Consider the following 18,073-nt stretch of genomic DNA (forward strand, 5'->3'; position numbering starts at 1 on the left):
ATTTTTCGTTAAAAAAAAAAAACGGCCCTTCTTAGGGCCATAAAACAGGTGTAAAAAACACATGTGCCAAGCCAAAATTAATTTAATTTAATATATAATTCCCACAGTCATTTACTTAAACTTGATCAAGCCATTTTTTTTTTTTTTTTTTTTTTCATTAAAAGCCAAGAAAAACCATAGCACACACAATAATATGTTTTAAACACATTTAACAACTCAATATTTTTATGATACATGTTTAAGATGCAAACACTTCAAAATCATGTAAAGTGAATAGTGTGTAATGGGAATCAGAGACATGTGTTTATATTCTATTTCACACCGTGTATATAAATGAAAATATTAATTGAAAAAAAAAAAAATGCTTGTAATGAAATAATGTTTATACAATAATTGTGTCATACTGTTCAATTGAGTATTTTGTTTTACAAAAGAAACAGGTTATTATTCATGCAATAGTTGTACACACATATGCAGTCAAGTAATTCTTATTTGTGTATGTGTAAGCAGCACAAATAAAACAAAAATTCAATACATATTAAAAAAAAACATTGAAATGCAATAAATGAACATTCTTAATATTTAGCAAAAAACAAAAATTAAATCATTTATAAAATCAAATCTGCAAAATGATGATAACATTTAAAAACAATAAATAAGTGCACCATAATTATTGAAAATAAATTATTATTAAAAAAAGTCTGTCTATAAGTAATCAAATGAAAGCTTCTTATTGAGAGACAAGGCATGGGTGTCTTCACCAAATGACATTTCAAATCAATCACACTGATTAGTTAACCTCTAACCCTGATTTGCATGTTTATTTATGGTATAAGCACGTTACCATAGAAATGAATGCTTGACAACTGATTCTACGCATGTGCAATTCTCATATGTTGACATTTAGTTTCTGTTTCTTCTTAGTGTATAATTATTAATTCTGAACCCCTGCTTTCAGGAAAATTATTTTTGTTTTTTTCTTTGGGGGGGGGGGGGGGTAGAAGGATGTAAATTCTAGCAGAAAAGTATATTTTTATATCAAATATACAATGAAAATGGTTGTTACTTAAGAAAGTGACAGAGCCCATTTTTGCTTAAAATGTTGGCAAATTTTGCATGTACAGTCTTCTGTTTTGAAGATTTAATAAGTTTATATCTTTTAAAAAATAGTTGCTGGTCGTAGAGTATTGGGAAACAGAAATTTAAATACATCCTCCCACTCTCCAAACTTCCTTTTACATTTGATGCTTTGTGTTTTCAATATACATTCATTTTCATTAGAAACTCATTTTAGATCCTGTCCACTGATGTTTTAAATTGTTTTCTTCAGTTATTTCAAAGCAGTTATAGTTTATTTGCTTTAAATGTTAAGTTTATTATTCATTGAATTTTGTCATTTATGTCATAATGCTATGAACCATATCACCTTTTTTATTTATTGTTATTCTTTTTATTATTATTTTATTATTGTTAAGTTATTAAAGGAGTCAATGAAACTTGAAATTTTTCCTATAATTGATTAGAATGAATTTTTTTTTTTTTCTCAATTCCTTCTTACCCCCCCCCCCCCCTTCTTTTTCTTTTTTTTTTTCTTTCTTTCTTGTCACTAAAAAGAAGGACATTGTTCAAAAGATAATTTAAAAGATCAAATCATTCTTCTTCAATTAGGACACAATTTAAATTTCTTATCATCAAGAACAGCACTTTCTGAGAAATGAAAAGTTATTTTCTTTTTATTACACCCTACATTATTACTTTATTTTTAATTGCACCCCCCCCCCCCTCCTTCTTTATGTGCTTCTAATAACATGAATATAAAATAATTATGTTTTAATAGCATTACAAACAAAACAGTGTTCAACAACATGTGTTGGCCCTGAAAAGGGCCTTTTTTTTTTTTTTTTTTTTTCAGTGCAAGGGATTCCAACTTTCGCTTAACCTCCGAAACCGTACAAGGTACGTCCTTGCCTCTTTAGTGCATACACAACATCCATAGCAGTGACAGTTTTCCTTTTAGCATGCTCGGTGTAAGTGACAGCATCTCGAATGACATTTTCCAAGAAAACTTTGAGCACACCTCGAGTCTCTTCGTAAATCAAACCTGAAATACGTTTGACTCCGCCACGTCTAGCTAAACGCCTGATTGCGGGTTTTGTAATACCCTGGATGTTATCACGAAGAACTTTACGATGCCTTTTGGCACCCCCCTTTCCAAGACCCTTGCCTCCTTTACCACGACCAGACATGACTTCTCAAATGAGCTAAAATGACTCGAATGCCAATGCCAATGATGTTGGGGTTCTTTGGAAGCGCCTAGGCTCGGCGGCCTTTCATCTTCCGCTCAGCTGAAATGGTTATTAGTGACAGACAACTTATGTTGAGCATAAACTAGGGTGGAATTAAGTAACAATTTACAGATATTATAGCTATTATTTATGGGTATAAGGACATGGACGACACAGGACACACAGCAACAACGACAAACAAACAAAACAGAGAATCTATTACTATGAGGGGTTTTAAGTTGTCCTAGAGGGTTCCATTGGCTAATTGGCGTGGGTGTAGACTGGTTGGGGCGTGGGGGGCTAGGTGTTTGAAGGAGCAGGGATTTGCATGAAATATCTTTATAATTTTTTTTGTTCTTCCTATTAGTCCATTAGCGTTCCAAGAGGTTGCAACTACCCCGGAAGTATGTGCAGTCATCGTTAATTGGTATTGGGGGACCTCAGTGCTTCGGCAAGTATCATAAGCTTCTCCCACGCATTATCTTTGCTTTGCATAGCCTTAAGTGTTCCTGGTATGTCACTGATGACACTAAAGATTTTGTTTACTTCAGCGGCGAGCGCCAGAACGTCTTTCAGTCCCCCACGTGCTGAGCACGTGGCTCCTGTTATCAGTGCCGTGCTATCTTCCTTTTCTACTCCCGCGGTCGGGGGGGAGGGGAGTGTATTTACTCTTCTCTCTATTGTGTCTGTCGCTTCCTCTCTGGTGGGGTTGCTCTTGCTTGACTGGGGGTTCGCTTGTCTCCTAACTGCCTCGGCGAAGCTTTTCCCAGGTTGGATGGCTCTATTGTTCGCTGCCTTAGGGTATCGCGGGCATCCTCTGTAGTTAGCTGTGTGGGGTCCTCCGCAATTTGCACATTTTACCTCTGTTTCTTTTTTCCCCTTCTTTGGGCATTCTTTAGATGGATGAGCTTCGGCGCAGATGACGCACTTAGGTAGCAGTTTACACCCGTTTGAACCATGATTCCAAAGCTGGCAATTATAACACTGGTGGCTCTGCTTGGTGACATATTTCTCCACCCTTATCATAAAATACATTATCGTATCTAGTTTATAAATTTCTTGAATATTATCGGTTTTGAACAGATGTATTTGATAGATCGGCAGGGGCTCTTTGGTTTTAAATCTTCTAAGCTGGTTTATTTTGTCTACTCGGAACCCTCTCTCCGTGAGTTCGGTTTTTAATTCTTCGGTATCTAAATTTAGTGGCAACCCTTTTATTACAACCTTGACTGGTTTTTCTGCCCTGTCAGCAATAACAAAGTACTCCTTGCTTTGTTCGTCGAGATATTTGGTCAGTTTTCTGACGTCGTCTGATGTCTCTGCAAATAGCTTGATAAATTCGCCCGCTTCTTTTGCCTTGCATTTTATGTTGTAGGTAGTGTTAAGTCTTTTTATGATTTCCCTATATTCCGCCGTTCTTCTTAACATGATGGGTGGGATTTTTGGCGATATTTGTGTTTCTTGGGAGGGGTTATCTACTTTATCCACTTCCAGTGGACTGTATCTATTTTCTGTTGCTATGGGGTCACTGGCTATCATTTTTTTATTAGGGATGAATTCTTTGCTATTTTTAAAACTGCGTTTACGCTTGGGCAGTTGGAATCCGTCACTATCTGTGTTTACGCTTTTTTGGTCTGATATTTCCCTCACTAATTTAGTCTCCTCGTTATTTTTATGTTTTGTTCCTTCCTCCCCCGTGGGGGTAGCATTTGATTCTATTTCCTTAGTTTTACTTAATTTGTTTTTATTATTTTCCTTTTCCTCTCTATCGGACTCTTTGCCTGATTTTTTATTCTGGCGGTTGATTTTGGTTTTGCCCTTATTGCTATCACTGGCCGGTTCATTTTTTTTCTTATCCTTGGGGTCATTTTTTGGGGTTGCGTCCTTTCCACCAATTTGCTTTTGGTCGGAATTTTTATTTATTGACCTACATACATCCTGCATCATTTCTAGTACTAAATTTTTCTCATTTGGGCTAATTGACTCATCCTCATCGCTGGACTCACTCATTGGTTCTGTATCGGAACGAAAGCCGCATTCGAATAATCTATCTTGGAACTCTATACAAGTACTCTTAAAATTTTCATTATCGTACAGGTTTGGGGGAATGCTCAACATAAGAGTCTGCCACTTACCCATTTGCTGGTGGAACAGTCTGTAGAGTCTCTTCATCAGTCGGGTGGGGTCCATTACGTAGTCCATACTCTTGACGTCCTCCATGTCTTGTAGGATCTTCCTCATGCTTGCTTGTAGCTCGTGGTCTCGATTAAGAAGCTCCACGAAATCCGGGGAGGCCTCCGTCATGATTTCTTGGTCTGCGTCATCCATCATCTCAGGAACGTTTGGCCCTTCCGACACTAATCCTGAAAAGGACGGGTCGGGCCTATTAATCGTCTGCGGGTCTGGCGCTAGCAGGTTGGCAAAGATCAGAGCGGCTGAAAAACACGTCCGTTCAGTTCAATCCCAAGCACTCGAATGAATGACTCGAATGGCCCGGGACGGCAAAGCGCCCTCATTATATAGTGATTTCACACACGCCCCTGCTCCGAAGAGTGAAACGCGATTGGTTACTTTCAGCTTCGCAGCAGTGTGTATAAAATGCAAGCGAGGTAGCGCGGGGGCATTCTATGGATATTGATAACACACCGGAGGAAAATAACAAGAAAAATACCAATACTGAAGAAAACTACCAAATGGTTAGCCCGAGAAAAGCCGCCAAAATAAGGAAAGTCGAGGACAAGCATGAAGTTATGGATACATCGAATAGATTTGAAGCACTAAATGAATTGCAGGAAAACCAAGAAAAAATAATGAACAGACCAGCCACCATTAATTTAAAACTTACAAGTAACTACAACGTGATTCTACAAGAAATCCACAGAAAGTTCCCCCAAACAGAAAACAAATTGATAAGAAACATGATAGCAATCAGCCCAGCAACGGAAAATGAAAGAGCACAAATCATTGAACTGCTAACTGAAAGGAAAGAAGAATTTGTTCTATCAGAAAGCCAAGACGAAAGACCTATCAAAGTTATCCTGAAAGGCCTCCCAGTTAATGCAGAAAAAGACGATATCACAATAGCACTAGAAGAAAGAAACTACAAGGTAAACAGAATTACCCAGCTTAAAAACCACAAGTTGCAATCCCTTTACCCAATTTTCCTCCTGGAAATTAAGAAAACTGAAAACGCCCAAAACATATTCAATGAAAAATTCCTACTACATCTCAAAATTAAATTTGAAAGCTACAGAAGAAAAACTACTGCAACCATGTGTTATAACTGTGCTGGTTTTTTCCATGCAGCAAGAAACTGCAGAATGACCCCGAAATGTATCAGATGTGGTGGTACCCATGCAACCAGGGACTGTAGCATCACTGAAAAAATTAAAGATCCAGTCTGTGTAAACTGCGGAGAAACTGGCCATACAGCTGCCTGGAAAGGATGCTCTAAATTCCCCAAACTTATAACCTCCAACGGGAAAACTACATACGCTGAAATAACAAAGAAAAATCAACCAAGACAAGACCCAAAGCCCATCTCAACACCCAGGAAACAGAACACGGTGCCCACTTCAATGGCTAATGAAGAAATAACATCATTCCAAGAAACCCTGCAAATCATTAGAGAACTCAAAGAAATACTTCAGGAATTCCCCAAATTAATGGAGGCAGTGAAACTCGCAAGAAAAACAAATGACAAAGAAGAGAAAAAGCTTATCATCCTTAACGCGCTGATCGGCTAAGTCCCCTCAGAATTTCAAGACATCCCACTACAATAACCCAGCTTTCTGATTGGTTCCCCAGGTACAATGGATTATCCGGCTCCGGCCCCACTTCAAGACCAAAAGTGCTCCTACTTCACCCTCTCCTACTCCCTTGACCGTCTGCTTTGCTATTGGCTGAGACATCTCACCCTCTCTCCCTCACCTGCCATGCGACTTTTCATCTGTCGATATTGCTGCATTTCACCTTCTACCATCACTGGAGACGTTACAGTCTATGGAAATTTATGTCAAGCTAGGCCATCTCTATTTGCTATGTTGGAGGTAGCCCACATCGGGCGGGTACTCCACTAATCTTTGCTATTTCCAGCGGGGGCATTTTCCATTCTCATTTCGACTTGACGATGCCTCCTCAAGCCTCTGGTAAAGCTGTTAAAAAGGCCGGAAAGGCCCAAAAGGCTGTTCGTGCCGGTGATAAGAAAAAACGCAAGAAGCGTAGGAAGGAATCTTTCGCTATTTACATCTACAAAGTTTTGAAACAGGTGCATCCTGATACCGGTATTTCCAGCAAAGCCATGTCAATCATGAACTCTTTCGTGAATGACATTTTCGAACGTATCGCAGCCGAATCTTCCCGATTAGCTCACTACAACAAGAGGAGCACAATTACCAGTCGGGAAATTCAAACAGCTGTGAGGCTTTTGTTGCCTGGTGAATTGGCCAAGCACGCAGTTTCCGAAGGAACCAAAGCTGTCACCAAGTACACTAGCTCCAAGTAGAAAAATGGAATCCCTCGTTTAAAAAAAAAAAAAAGGCCCTTTTAAGGGCCAACACATGTTGTAGAACACTGTTTTGTTTGCAAAGAACAATGTTTATCACAATAATATAAAAAAGAAATTGAAATTTCAAGTGTGTGTATACATAATCATATTAATAATTCACAATATACTTTGTGTAAAAAAAAAAAAAAGAGTAAGTGATTCATGGAAATTAAGAATAATAGTTTAAAACATGTGTAGAAAATGATAAAATTAATAAATAAATGGGTTATTAGATTTTTAACACTTACATGCATCTGTTAACTTTCAATTCATTTTATTTCCGTTTTTGTTTTGTTTTTAAATTCTTCACACTCTTTCTAATTCTGGAAAGGAAATAAGAAAAGGATTTTTAGTGAAAAATAATTTATAATAACATTCAATCACTATTGATGATACTTCATTACAATTTAGAATCACAGGTACAAAATAAATAAACACTTCGTGCAATAAAAACGTATTTTGTAGGGAAAATTAATAAAACACATCAAATAAATTAATAAAAAAATAATAACATTACATGCAAAAGGATCAAATCTGAATTTTTGAAAGTGAAATAAAATTAAAAAGATGCCAACAGCACGCGGTGTTCCCAGGTGGTCACCCTCCCAAGTACTGACCGCGCCCGATGCTGCTTAACTGCGGTGATCAGACGAGAACCGGTGCTTTCAGCATGGTATGGCCGTTGACATTCATCTGGTGAGAAAATACATTTCATGTCCGATCTTATATATACGATACTAATACTCTACAGGTGCGATAATGAACCTTTTCGTGGGGGGTCTTGCTAATGACGAGTGTCATTAGCGCAGATGGATGTCGCTAATGACAACCCTAATGACCCTTTAATGAGGGTCGTAAAAGGACCACCCTAATGACCCTTTAATGAGGGTCGTAAAAAACGACCATCACTGACCACACACGATGGCCAGGGGGGACAATGGGGATCGGATGACACCACCCACGGCGACAATTTCAATTGCCCACAAGCTGCAAGCGAATTGACACCGACAGCCAAAAAGAGACCGTGCATTCACGTTCATGTTACAATACTCTTATCAAGTTTTTTCTTTCTTTCTTTTCATTACGCACTCCTACAAGAAACGAACACGAGACACAGATCACACCCCACAAAATATAAGAAAAAAAACCCTCTATTAAAAAAAAAAAAAAAAAAAAAAAAAAAAAGGTTCTTATAATAATAACTAACTCTCCTCTCAATTGAAATTATCACGCGATGAGTCGTTTTCACCTAGGAATTTGAAATGCTCAAAAAATTCCAATCCGAAGACAGAAGACACTTTATTAAAGGTCACTGTTTACTTATCATGTTTACATCGGCTGTCTGTTTATTTGATTTGTTTGCCTATAATTAAAACACGTGACAATAGGAAAGAAACGGCTCTCTTGAATGCCGAAGATGAGCGCTTTGCGTGCATTTTTGCGCAATTTCCTTGCTCTCCGATTGGCTGAAACCCGGTTTCGCGGTAGTACTATATAAAAGAGGGCGAAAAAGCGCCAGGCATTTTCATTTTTCACTCAGTCTCCAGCTATGGAGGGAGACGGACGCTCTGAGGACTCTAGTAGTTGCAAGAGTGTTCTTAGTGATAAGTCTTACTACAGTGGAAAAGCCAGTTGCGCTTCAGATTTCATTATAAGCATTCAAAACCACTGCCGACAACTAAAGAGTTGGAAAAGAGAAATAAACGCAGCTGATTGTAAAGCTTACAACGTCAAAAGACAGCTAATTGGAGAGTGTAGTCTCTCTGAAAAGGCGGAACTATCGAAACGTCTAGATGACCTTAACAGAACAATTGATTACAACAAAGATAAACTTAACTCTGCAAAACCATGCATCAATAAAGGATGCCGAACCCACGATGGAAATAAGAACTTATGCACCTACATCTCCACATCCCAAGAAAAAATGTTAAGATTAAATTACACTGCGTCGACTTTCATAGACACGTTGCAACAGATGAAAGAAGACAAACTTGAACACACAGCCCAGTATCTTGAAGACTACTCCAAATTGAAAGAAATTCAAATGGAAATCAGGAATATCGCTAGCGAGCTGGATGATATAACCCCCTGCCCATTGGAAAACTGCGAAAGGCATACCCCTGATAACGTAAAGCAGCCACCTCAATCTATGGATATTGATAACACACCGGAGGAAAATAACAAGAAAAATACCAATACTGAAGAAAACTACCAAATGGTTAGCCCGAGAAAAGCCGCTAAAATGAGGAAAGTCGAGGACAAGCTAGAAGTTATGGATACATCGAATAGATTTGAAGCATTAAATGAATTGCAGGATAACCAAGAAAAAATAGCGAACAGACCAGCCACCATAAATTTAAAAATTACAAGCAACTACAACGTAATTCTACAAGAAATTCATAGAAGGTTCCCCCAAACAGAAAACAAATTGATAAGAAACATGATAGCAATCAGCCCAGCAACGGAAGATGAAAGAACACAAATCATTGAACTGCTAACTGAAAAGAAAGAAGAATTTGTTCTATCAGAAAGCCAAGACGAAAGACCTATCAAAGTTATCCTGAAAGGCCTCCCAGTTAACACAGAAAAAGATGAAATCACAAAAGCTCTAGAAGAAAGAAACTACAAGGTAAACAGAATCTCCCAGCTCAAAAACCACAAGTTACAATCCCTTTACCCAATTTTCCTCCTAGAAATTAAGAAAACTGAAAACGCCCAAAACATATTTAATGAAAAATTCCTACTACATCTAAAAATCAAATTTGAAAGCTACCGAAGAAAAACTACTGCTACCATGTGTTATAACTGTGCTGGCTTTTTCCATACAGCAAGGAACTGCAGAATGTCCCCGAAATGCATCAGATGTGGTGGTACCCATGCAACAAGAGACTGTAATATCACTGAAAAAATTAAAGATCCAGTCTGCGTAAACTGCAAAGAAACTGGCCATACTGCTGCCTGGAAAGGATGCTCAAAATTCCCCAAACTTATAACTTCCAACGGGAAATCTACATACGCTGAAATAACCAAGAAAAATCAACCAAGACAAGACCCAAAGCCCATTTCAACACCCAGGAATCAGAACACGGTGCCCACTTCAATGGCAAATGAAGAAATAACATCGTTCCAAGAAACCCTGCAAATCATAAGAGAACTCAAAGAAATACTCCAGGAATTCCCCAAATTAATGGAGGCAGTGAAACTTGCAAGAAAAACAAACGACAAAGAAGAGAAAAAGCTTATCATCCTTAACGCGCTGATCGGCTAAGTCCCCTCAGAATTCAAGAAATCCCACTACAATAACCCAGCTTTCTGATTGGTCCCCCAGGTACAATGGATTATCCGGCTCCGGCCCCACTTCAAGACCAAAAGTGCTCCTACTTCACCCTCTCCTACTCCCTTGACCGTCTGCTTTGCTATTGGCTGAGACATCTCACTCTCTCTCCCTCACCTGCCATGCGACTGGTATCCGAATGGATAGGACGTGTGTGGAAGCTGCTCCGTCATCGGCGGAGCAGGAGCTGCTTACGGGTGTTAAGCCGAGGAAAGACAGAAGACGAAGGAGGAGAGGAGCGGATTCCCGGACTAGCCCTTGTCAGGGCCAAAGTGGAACGGAGCAATCCGGCTCATCATGCTCTTCCTCTGAGGAGGAAATGGAGATCCATGAAGAAAAGAGCGATGCGGATCCACAGGAAAAGAAAGAGAAAAGTCTACCGCCAGCTACGGAGAAACCCCCAAGGCCAGTCTCACCCTCATCGGTGCAGATCTCAGAAGAGTTCATCTTCACCCATCATGTGGATATTATACAAGCTATAACCACAAGAAATACTATGGGAAGCTGGGCGCAGGCCCTAAGATGCCACAAGGAAGACTCAGAGGAGTCCAAGCAAATGCGGGCTGAAGTTGCCAGGGTGAGTGGCATTTTAAATACCTTGTTGTTAAAATTAGGAATCCCCCTCTTTAAGCTCCCTCCTAGTATTAAGGAGGTAAACAAGATCTGCGAAAAATTCAGAGAGGCTAATGCAACCTCTGAAAATAAAACTAAAGTGGATAAAGAAATAGCCAATGATAAAAAATTAAATATAAATCAAACCCCAAAAAGGAAAATAGACCTTGTAAAAATTAATCAAAAGGAACTTAAAGTTAACAAAAAGAGAACCGCTGACGAGGATGGATTCATTGCTCCTGCAGCCCACCTCGTCAGGAAAGTGAAGAACTTAAAATTAAATGAAAATTGTGAAATAAAAATTAATAAACAACCAGAAGGCATCGAAGAGGTTGCATTAGACGAGGTCGATGCTGAGCAGGCACCTGCACAACCAAAACGGAGAAGAGTCCCGCCCTTCTTCGTTACTCCTAAAGCAGACTTTAAAGTCATGCTTAATATCTGTAGATTAGAGGCCCCGTCATTAAAGTCCAGCATGAGTAGCAAGTTTTTAAAATTAACAGTAGATACAGATGAGGAGCACCGACGCCTCTCTAGACTTCTCGAAGCTCAGGGTGCTGAGTTTAAGACCTTCATGTTAAGAACTGACAGGCCCATAAAGGTCGTTATTCGAGGTCTTCCCTCCTGCACACCTATTGAGGAAATTAAAGAGGATTTAGAAAGAGAAGGCTTTACAGTTGTCAGTATTACTCAACTGTCAAAATTTCAAACTAAATCTCCGATGCCGTTGTTTTATGCGCAAATCGCAAACGGCCCTCTGTCAGAAACGGTGTACACTCTGACTGAAATGTTTGGCACCAAAATTTCAGTGGAGCGTTACAGAGGTAGAAAGGGGCCCTCTCAATGCTGGCGGTGTCAGGGATTTTTTCACAGTTCCGAAGCATGCAAGCTTCCTGTGAAATGCGTTAAATGTGCAGGACCTCATAGAGCTAAAGATTGTCCTTTAGCCTTTGAGGATAAACTAAAATGTGCTAACTGTGCAGGTGACCATGCGGCGAACTGGCGCCAGTGTCCACGATTCCCTAAATCAGGTGGACGAAATCCCGCCACCAGTAATTTCCTTAAAAACCACCCTACCAATCGATCCATCTGGGATCCCCCCAGGACGCATCGACCTCTAAAAAATTACAGAAAAGTCGATGAAAAAGTGTCGTTCTCAAATATATTAACAAACCAAGAAGATTTTCCCTCTTTAGATGTATCAGTGGAGCGAGAACCCGCTTCCCCAGTTGTCGTAGAGCCTATTCAAAAACAGTCGGTCCCAGCGGATGCAAATAAATCCAAAATTTTTACCGACATCTTTTCTGGCCTAGCTACTGTAATGAGAGAAGAATGGTGTGAACCACCTCTTCTACTCGAAGCCTTTAGAAAGGCATTACCAGCAATTCGTGCTGCATCCCACGGTGCTGATATGGCGTATTTTCTCTTCCAAGAGTACGTCAAACTTAGTTGCGGTCCCCAAAAATAAAATTCAATCGTTACAACTCAGTAAACTTGCATAATCTTAAGGTCTGCACTTGGAACGCAAATAGCTTGCGTAACAAGATCGCTGAAGTTAGAGACTTTGTTCTAGAGCAAAATCTTGATGTGTTGTTGGTACAAGAGACCCAACTCCCACCGGAGTGCACACCCCTAATCGCTAATTACCGGATTTATAAAACAAATAGATCCGGAGATAGTAATAATCGTCAGCGCATATACGGAGGCACCTGTATTTATGTGAAATCAATAATTGAACATCACGTCATCCCCACTCCCGTTTTAGAGAGGATGGACGCGACAATTATTGAGGTTAAGTTAGGAAATCTCCCCCCTCTCAAAATTGTGTCAGCATATGTACGATCTGGGAGTTCGTACAGATTTCCTCTGGAGGATTTGAAAAAACTTTTAAATTTAGGCCCTAACGTCATCATTGCGGGCGATATGAACGCAGGTCATATCGCTTGGAACAACTATAAATCAACTAGATATGGTATGCAGTTGTATAATTATCTTGCAACGCAGGACGGAATCAATGTTTTGGCGCCCCACTCTCCAACCCACATTAATCAAGTTAGCTCTAATGATTCCGTCATAGATTTCGCAATATTAAAGCGAATTCCTTTCCACTCTCAAATTAGAGTGCTAAATTGCTTAGAATCAGATCATCTTCCAGTAGTTTTGACTTTTAATACTGGAACCTTTTCTCTAAATTCACCAGCACAATTCTCCACCAACTGGGAGAACTTTCGGCATATTTTAAATTCAAAACCCCTTCCCCCCTTCAAAATTGAGAGCAATGATGACGCTGAATTTGCAGTTGGAAGTCTAGGAAAAATTCTCACGGAGGCGCTCGCAGAAGCCTCAAAACCAAAATTTAACAAACCTCCAGAAAAGCTTCCTTTCGAAATCCAAACCAAAATTAAACTGCGAAATTACCTGCGAAGAATTTGGCAACGTTCTCGCGATCCTCAAGTGAGAACGGAACTTTGCAGAATCCAGGATGAGATCAAAGGGTTAAAAGTAGGTCACTTCGAGCAACTGCGAGCGAGTCAATTAGAAGACCTTGACACACGCGGCCTCTGGCGTCGCTCTTCCTTCCTTAGAAAACCATTCTCCCCGATCCCCCCCCTAAGAGGGGGGACGGGGGAACTCGCACTTGCTCCCATTGAGAAGGCGGAAACTTTGGCAGATAGCCTCCAGGACCAGTTCGCCCCCCACGCGGACGCGTGGCTGGCGAACCCCCCACTGACTCAATTCGTCACAGATCAGCTGGAGAGTTTCTTATCGCAACAACACGTAAACGACCTTCACCCCGTTCGGCCCACGGAAATCATGGAATTCATGAATAACCTCAAGCCGAATAAATCGCCAGGATTGGATTTAATTACAAATCGCATGATTAAAAACCTCCCTTTTAGATTTATTTTATATTTAACTTTTTTAATAAATAAATTAATGGAACTTTGTTATTTCCCCGATTGCTGGAAAACAGCTGTGGTTGTCCCTATTCCAAAACCAAACTCTGATTTGACTTTACCTCAAAATTTCCGTCCCATCTCGCTACTTAGTAGCTTGAGCAAAGTGTACGAATCTGTGCTTCTCAAACGCCTGAATCAATTTCTCAGCGACAATAATATTTTAATTTCCGAGCAATTCGGATTTCGTAAAAACCTGTCGACGAATCACCAGCTAATTCGTGTTACAGAATTGATTCACAGTGGCTTTGTGAAGTCCCAAACCACAGGTGCACTTTTTCTGGACGTAGCCAAGGCCTTTGATAAAATTTGGCACGAAGGGCTTTTATTCAAGTGCATGCGACTTGGATTTTCGGCGCAATTTGTCAAAATTTTACGCTCGTACCTACTTTCTCGTAATTTTAGGGTACGAGTTAATGATGTAATTTCTTCCCCCAGACCAATCCGAAGCGGTTGTGCGCAAGGAAGTTTACTCTCTCCAACTCTTTTTAACATTTACGTTAACGATCTACCTAGAGCTAGCAATTGTCACTTAGCAATTTTTGCAGACGATACCGCCATTCTTACACAGCATAGAGATCCAAACATAGTCATAGCAAACATTCAACAGTACATGACCATTTTGCAGTGCTGGCTCATCGGCTGGAAAATAAAAGTCAACCCAAGTAAATGCGCGTGCCTCCTATTTACTAAAAAAGTGAATATGCCTGACCTAGCCCCAATCCAAATATTCGGCCAACCCGTCCCCTTTGTAAATGAATACAAATACTTAGGGTTAGTTTTAGACGCAAAATTAAGCTTTAATAGTCATATTAAAGCAGCCCTCTCCAAAGCTACCAAAATGAGTTGTAAACTCAACAGCTTAATTGCTCCATGGAGCCAGCTATCGATTAGGCTCAAGCTTCTGCTCTACAAAGCCATTTTAAGACCAATATTGATGTACGGCTCCCAAATATGGGGGGCGACATCAGCCACTAACATCAAGAGGTTGCAAGTTTTTCAAAACAGACAACTGAGGAAAATAGTTAACGCACCCTGGTACGTCAGAGGAAAAATAATACATAACGACCTCAAAATTGAACCTGTTTCGGAATTTATTAAAAGAACGTCAATTAAGTTCTTTGAAAAATTACCCCAGATTCGCAACGAGTTACTAAATCTACCTGCATACGATCCTGCTTTACCCAGCTCTAGGAAAAGACCTAGAGCTGCAATTGATAATGTTTACATTAATTTCCCAGCCGTAAAAAAGCTGAGGACATCGTAACTCTGTTGCCAATTTGGTGGCTTAAAATTCTCAAAATTATTACTGTTTAGGCCCTAGATAGCTACGATGTGCTACACGCGTGATAATTTTCTGTAATTTTATTCAGCCCAGTTATGATCAGTCCCCCATAGAAAAAAGGCACGTGCAACGTAAATCCATTAAAATTATCTATTTACCCCATAAATAATCATTTTTATTATTTTAATTAATTAAATTAGATCAAATATTGAAAAATATGTATAAATCAAATTAATTACCAAATTTCATGACGTTAGAGCTTTACTGCGCTCGTCTAAACTAGTTCAATTAAATTTAACTTTCCCTAAACTAACAAATTAAAGTATCTATTCCAAATTATGATGTGGAGGTGCTCGTGACCACTTTGTCACATCGCGGAACTCCGAAACATCACGACGTTGCCGTTGCTGCCATGCGACTTTTCATCAGTCGATACTGCTTCATTTCTCCCTCAACCATCACTGGAGACATCACAGTCTATGGAAATTTATGTCAAGCTAGGCCATCTCTATCTGCTATGTTGGAGGTAGCCCACATCGGGCGGGTACTCCACTAATCTTTGCTATTTCAGCGCCAGGCATTTCGCATTCTCTCTCTCCTGAACTGTAATCATGTCTGGTCGTGGCAAAGGCGGTAAAGTTAAGGGAAAGAGCAAGACTCGTTCTAGCCGAGCAGGGCTTCAATTCCCTGTCGGTCGTATCCATCGACTTCTCCGAAAAGGCAATTATGCAGAACGTGTTGGAGCTGGAGCACCCGTGTACCTGGCTGCCGTGTTAGAATACTTAGCTGCTGAAGTGTTGGAGTTGGCTGGTAATGCCGCCAGAGATAACAAGAAAACTAGGATCATTCCTAGACATCTCCAACTCGCCATCCGAAACGACGAGGAGTTGAACAAACTCCTTTCCGGAGTAACTATTGCTCAGGGTGGTGTATTGCCTAACATTCAAGCTGTCTTGCTCCCCAAGAAAACCGAAAAGAAAGCCTAAATTAAGACTTTACAAGTTAAAAAAAAAAAAAAAAAAAAAAAAAAAAAAAGGCCCTTTTAAGGGCCAACAAATTATTAAGAATTAGCTACTGAACACTTGTAAAAATAATAAAAAAAGGGCAATATATTGAATTTTTTAAAAAAAAAGTTAGACATCGATTTTTTTTTTTTTTTTTTTTTTTTTTTAAATTTATGAGTATTACTTTTTAATTTATAAACTGAATGAATTTCCATAAGAATGCATTGTATGGAAGGGTTTCTATGACATGCACAGTTTAGTGTTACAAGAATTGGGCTGGGTAGTAATGAAACGAAACGTGTTTCTGCTTACACTAAAGAGAAACTGAAAGGGTCCCGGAATGTGGTGCCATCTAGCGATCATGCTAAGAATTCGAAACTGGAATGCATTTCGCTATTAGTAAACAAGAGGAGAGGGAGATGTATAAATTGATGAAATGGAAAGTTATTTGCTTTTTGAAACATGAACATTCAAACATGCTTGTGTAAGAAGAGATTTACATAAAAAAAGGTGAGTATTTCATGGGAAATTAATATTATAAATAAATACATAATTATTAACATATTAATTAGTACATGGTTGTGTGTGCTATGGTGTTTCTTGGCCCTGAGAAGGGCCGTTTTTTTTTTTTTCTTTTAAACAACTTTTTTTTTTTGGCTTAGGCACGTTCACCCCTAATTCGTCTAGCGAGCTGAATGTCCTTAGGCATGATAGTTACTCTCTTGGCGTGGATAGCGCACAAGTTAGTGTCTTCGAACAAGCCTACTAAATAAGCTTCGCTAGCTTCCTGGAGAGCCATAACAGCAGAACTCTGGAATCGGAGATCAGTTTTGAAGTCCTGAGCGATTTCTCGAACCAAACGCTGGAATGGCAATTTTCGGATCAAGAGTTCAGTGGATTTTTGATAACGACGGATTTCTCTCAAAGCAACAGTTCCGGGCCTGTAACGATGGGGCTTCTTAACACCTCCGGTGGCTGGGGCGCTCTTACGAGCGGCCTTAGTAGCCAGTTGTTTCCTGGGGGCTTTACCTCCAGTACTCTTACGGGCGGTCTGCTTGGTACGTGCCATGACTGACTATTCTCAAACGACTTTGAACAGAAAATGGGGCGCACAAAGATGACTTCGCTTAAATATGCTCCGAAACAGAAGGGGAAGGTGGGTGAGCGAGTCGAAACCGACCAATCGTAAAAGCGAAAAGGCGGGCGGGCGGATTCTTGGCGGTTTCGTTAGAGTCTCGACTTGGTATCCGAATGGATAGGACGTGTGTGGAAGCTGCTCCGTCATCGGCGGAGCAGGAGCTGCTTACGGGTGTTAAGCCGAGGAAAGACAGAAGACGAAGGAGGAGAGGAGCGGATTCCCGGACTAGCCCTTGTCAGGGCCAAAGTGGAACGGAGCAATCCGGCTCATCATGCTCTTCCTCTGAGGAGGAAATGGAGATCCATGAAGAAAAGAGCGATGCGGATCCACAGGAAAAGAAAGAGAAAAGTCTACCGCCAGCTACGGAGAAACCCCCAAGGCCAGTCTCACCCTCATCGGTGCAGATCTCAGAAGAGTTCATCTTCACCCATCATGTGGATATTATACAAGCTATAACCACAAGAAATACTATGGGAAGCTGGGCGCAGGCCCTAAGATGCCACAAGGAAGACTCAGAGGAGTCCAAGCAAATGCGGGCTGAAGTTGCCAGGGTGAGTGGCATTTTAAATACCTTGTTGTTAAAATTAGGAATCCCCCTCTTTAAGCTCCCTCCTAGTATTAAGGAGGTAAACAAGATCTGCGAAAAATTCAGAGAGGCTAATGCAACCTCTGAAAATAAAACTAAAGTGGATAAAGAAATAGCCAATGATAAAAAATTAAATATAAATCAAACCCCAAAAAGGAAAATAGACCTTGTAAAAATTAATCAAAAGGAACTTAAAGTTAACAAAAAGAGAACCGCTGACGAGGATGGATTCATTGCTCCTGCAGCCCACCTCGTCAGGAAAGTGAAGAACTTAAAATTAAATGAAAATTGTGAAATAAAAATTAATAAACAACCAGAAGGCATCG

The 18,073-nt window shown here is 40.0% G+C and overlaps 3 protein-coding genes and 1 non-coding gene across 4 annotated transcripts; 2 read left to right on the forward strand and 2 right to left on the reverse strand.

The window, feature by feature from the left end:
- Nucleotides 1–1,906: 1,906 nt before the first annotated feature.
- LOC129975808 (histone H4) lies at nucleotides 1,907–2,274 on the reverse strand. The gene has a single exon (XM_056089030.1). It carries the CDS (start codon nucleotides 2,244–2,246, stop codon nucleotides 1,935–1,937), a length of 312 nt encoding a protein of 103 aa, XP_055945005.1. The 5' UTR covers nucleotides 2,247–2,274; the 3' UTR covers nucleotides 1,907–1,934.
- A 4,122-nt stretch (nucleotides 2,275–6,396) lies between these two features.
- Nucleotides 6,397–6,817, forward strand: LOC129975807 (histone H2B). The gene has a single exon (XM_056089028.1). It carries the CDS (start codon nucleotides 6,415–6,417, stop codon nucleotides 6,787–6,789), a length of 375 nt encoding a protein of 124 aa, XP_055945003.1. The 5' UTR covers nucleotides 6,397–6,414; the 3' UTR covers nucleotides 6,790–6,817.
- Nucleotides 6,818–7,399: 582 nt separating this feature from the next.
- On the reverse strand, nucleotides 7,400–7,518 carry LOC129976765 (5S ribosomal RNA). The gene has a single exon (XR_008785188.1). It is a non-coding gene; the product is annotated as a 5S ribosomal RNA (ribosomal RNA).
- Nucleotides 7,519–15,601: 8,083 nt separating this feature from the next.
- Nucleotides 15,602–16,029, forward strand: LOC129975802 (histone H2A). The gene has a single exon (XM_056089023.1). It carries the CDS (start codon nucleotides 15,631–15,633, stop codon nucleotides 16,003–16,005), a length of 375 nt encoding a protein of 124 aa, XP_055944998.1. The 5' UTR covers nucleotides 15,602–15,630; the 3' UTR covers nucleotides 16,006–16,029.
- The last annotated feature ends 2,044 nt before the right edge of the window (nucleotides 16,030–18,073 follow it).

Source organism: Argiope bruennichi, chromosome 7, assembly GCF_947563725.1.
Source record: "Argiope bruennichi chromosome 7, qqArgBrue1.1, whole genome shotgun sequence".
Lineage (NCBI taxonomy): Eukaryota > Metazoa > Arthropoda > Arachnida > Araneae > Araneidae > Argiope > Argiope bruennichi.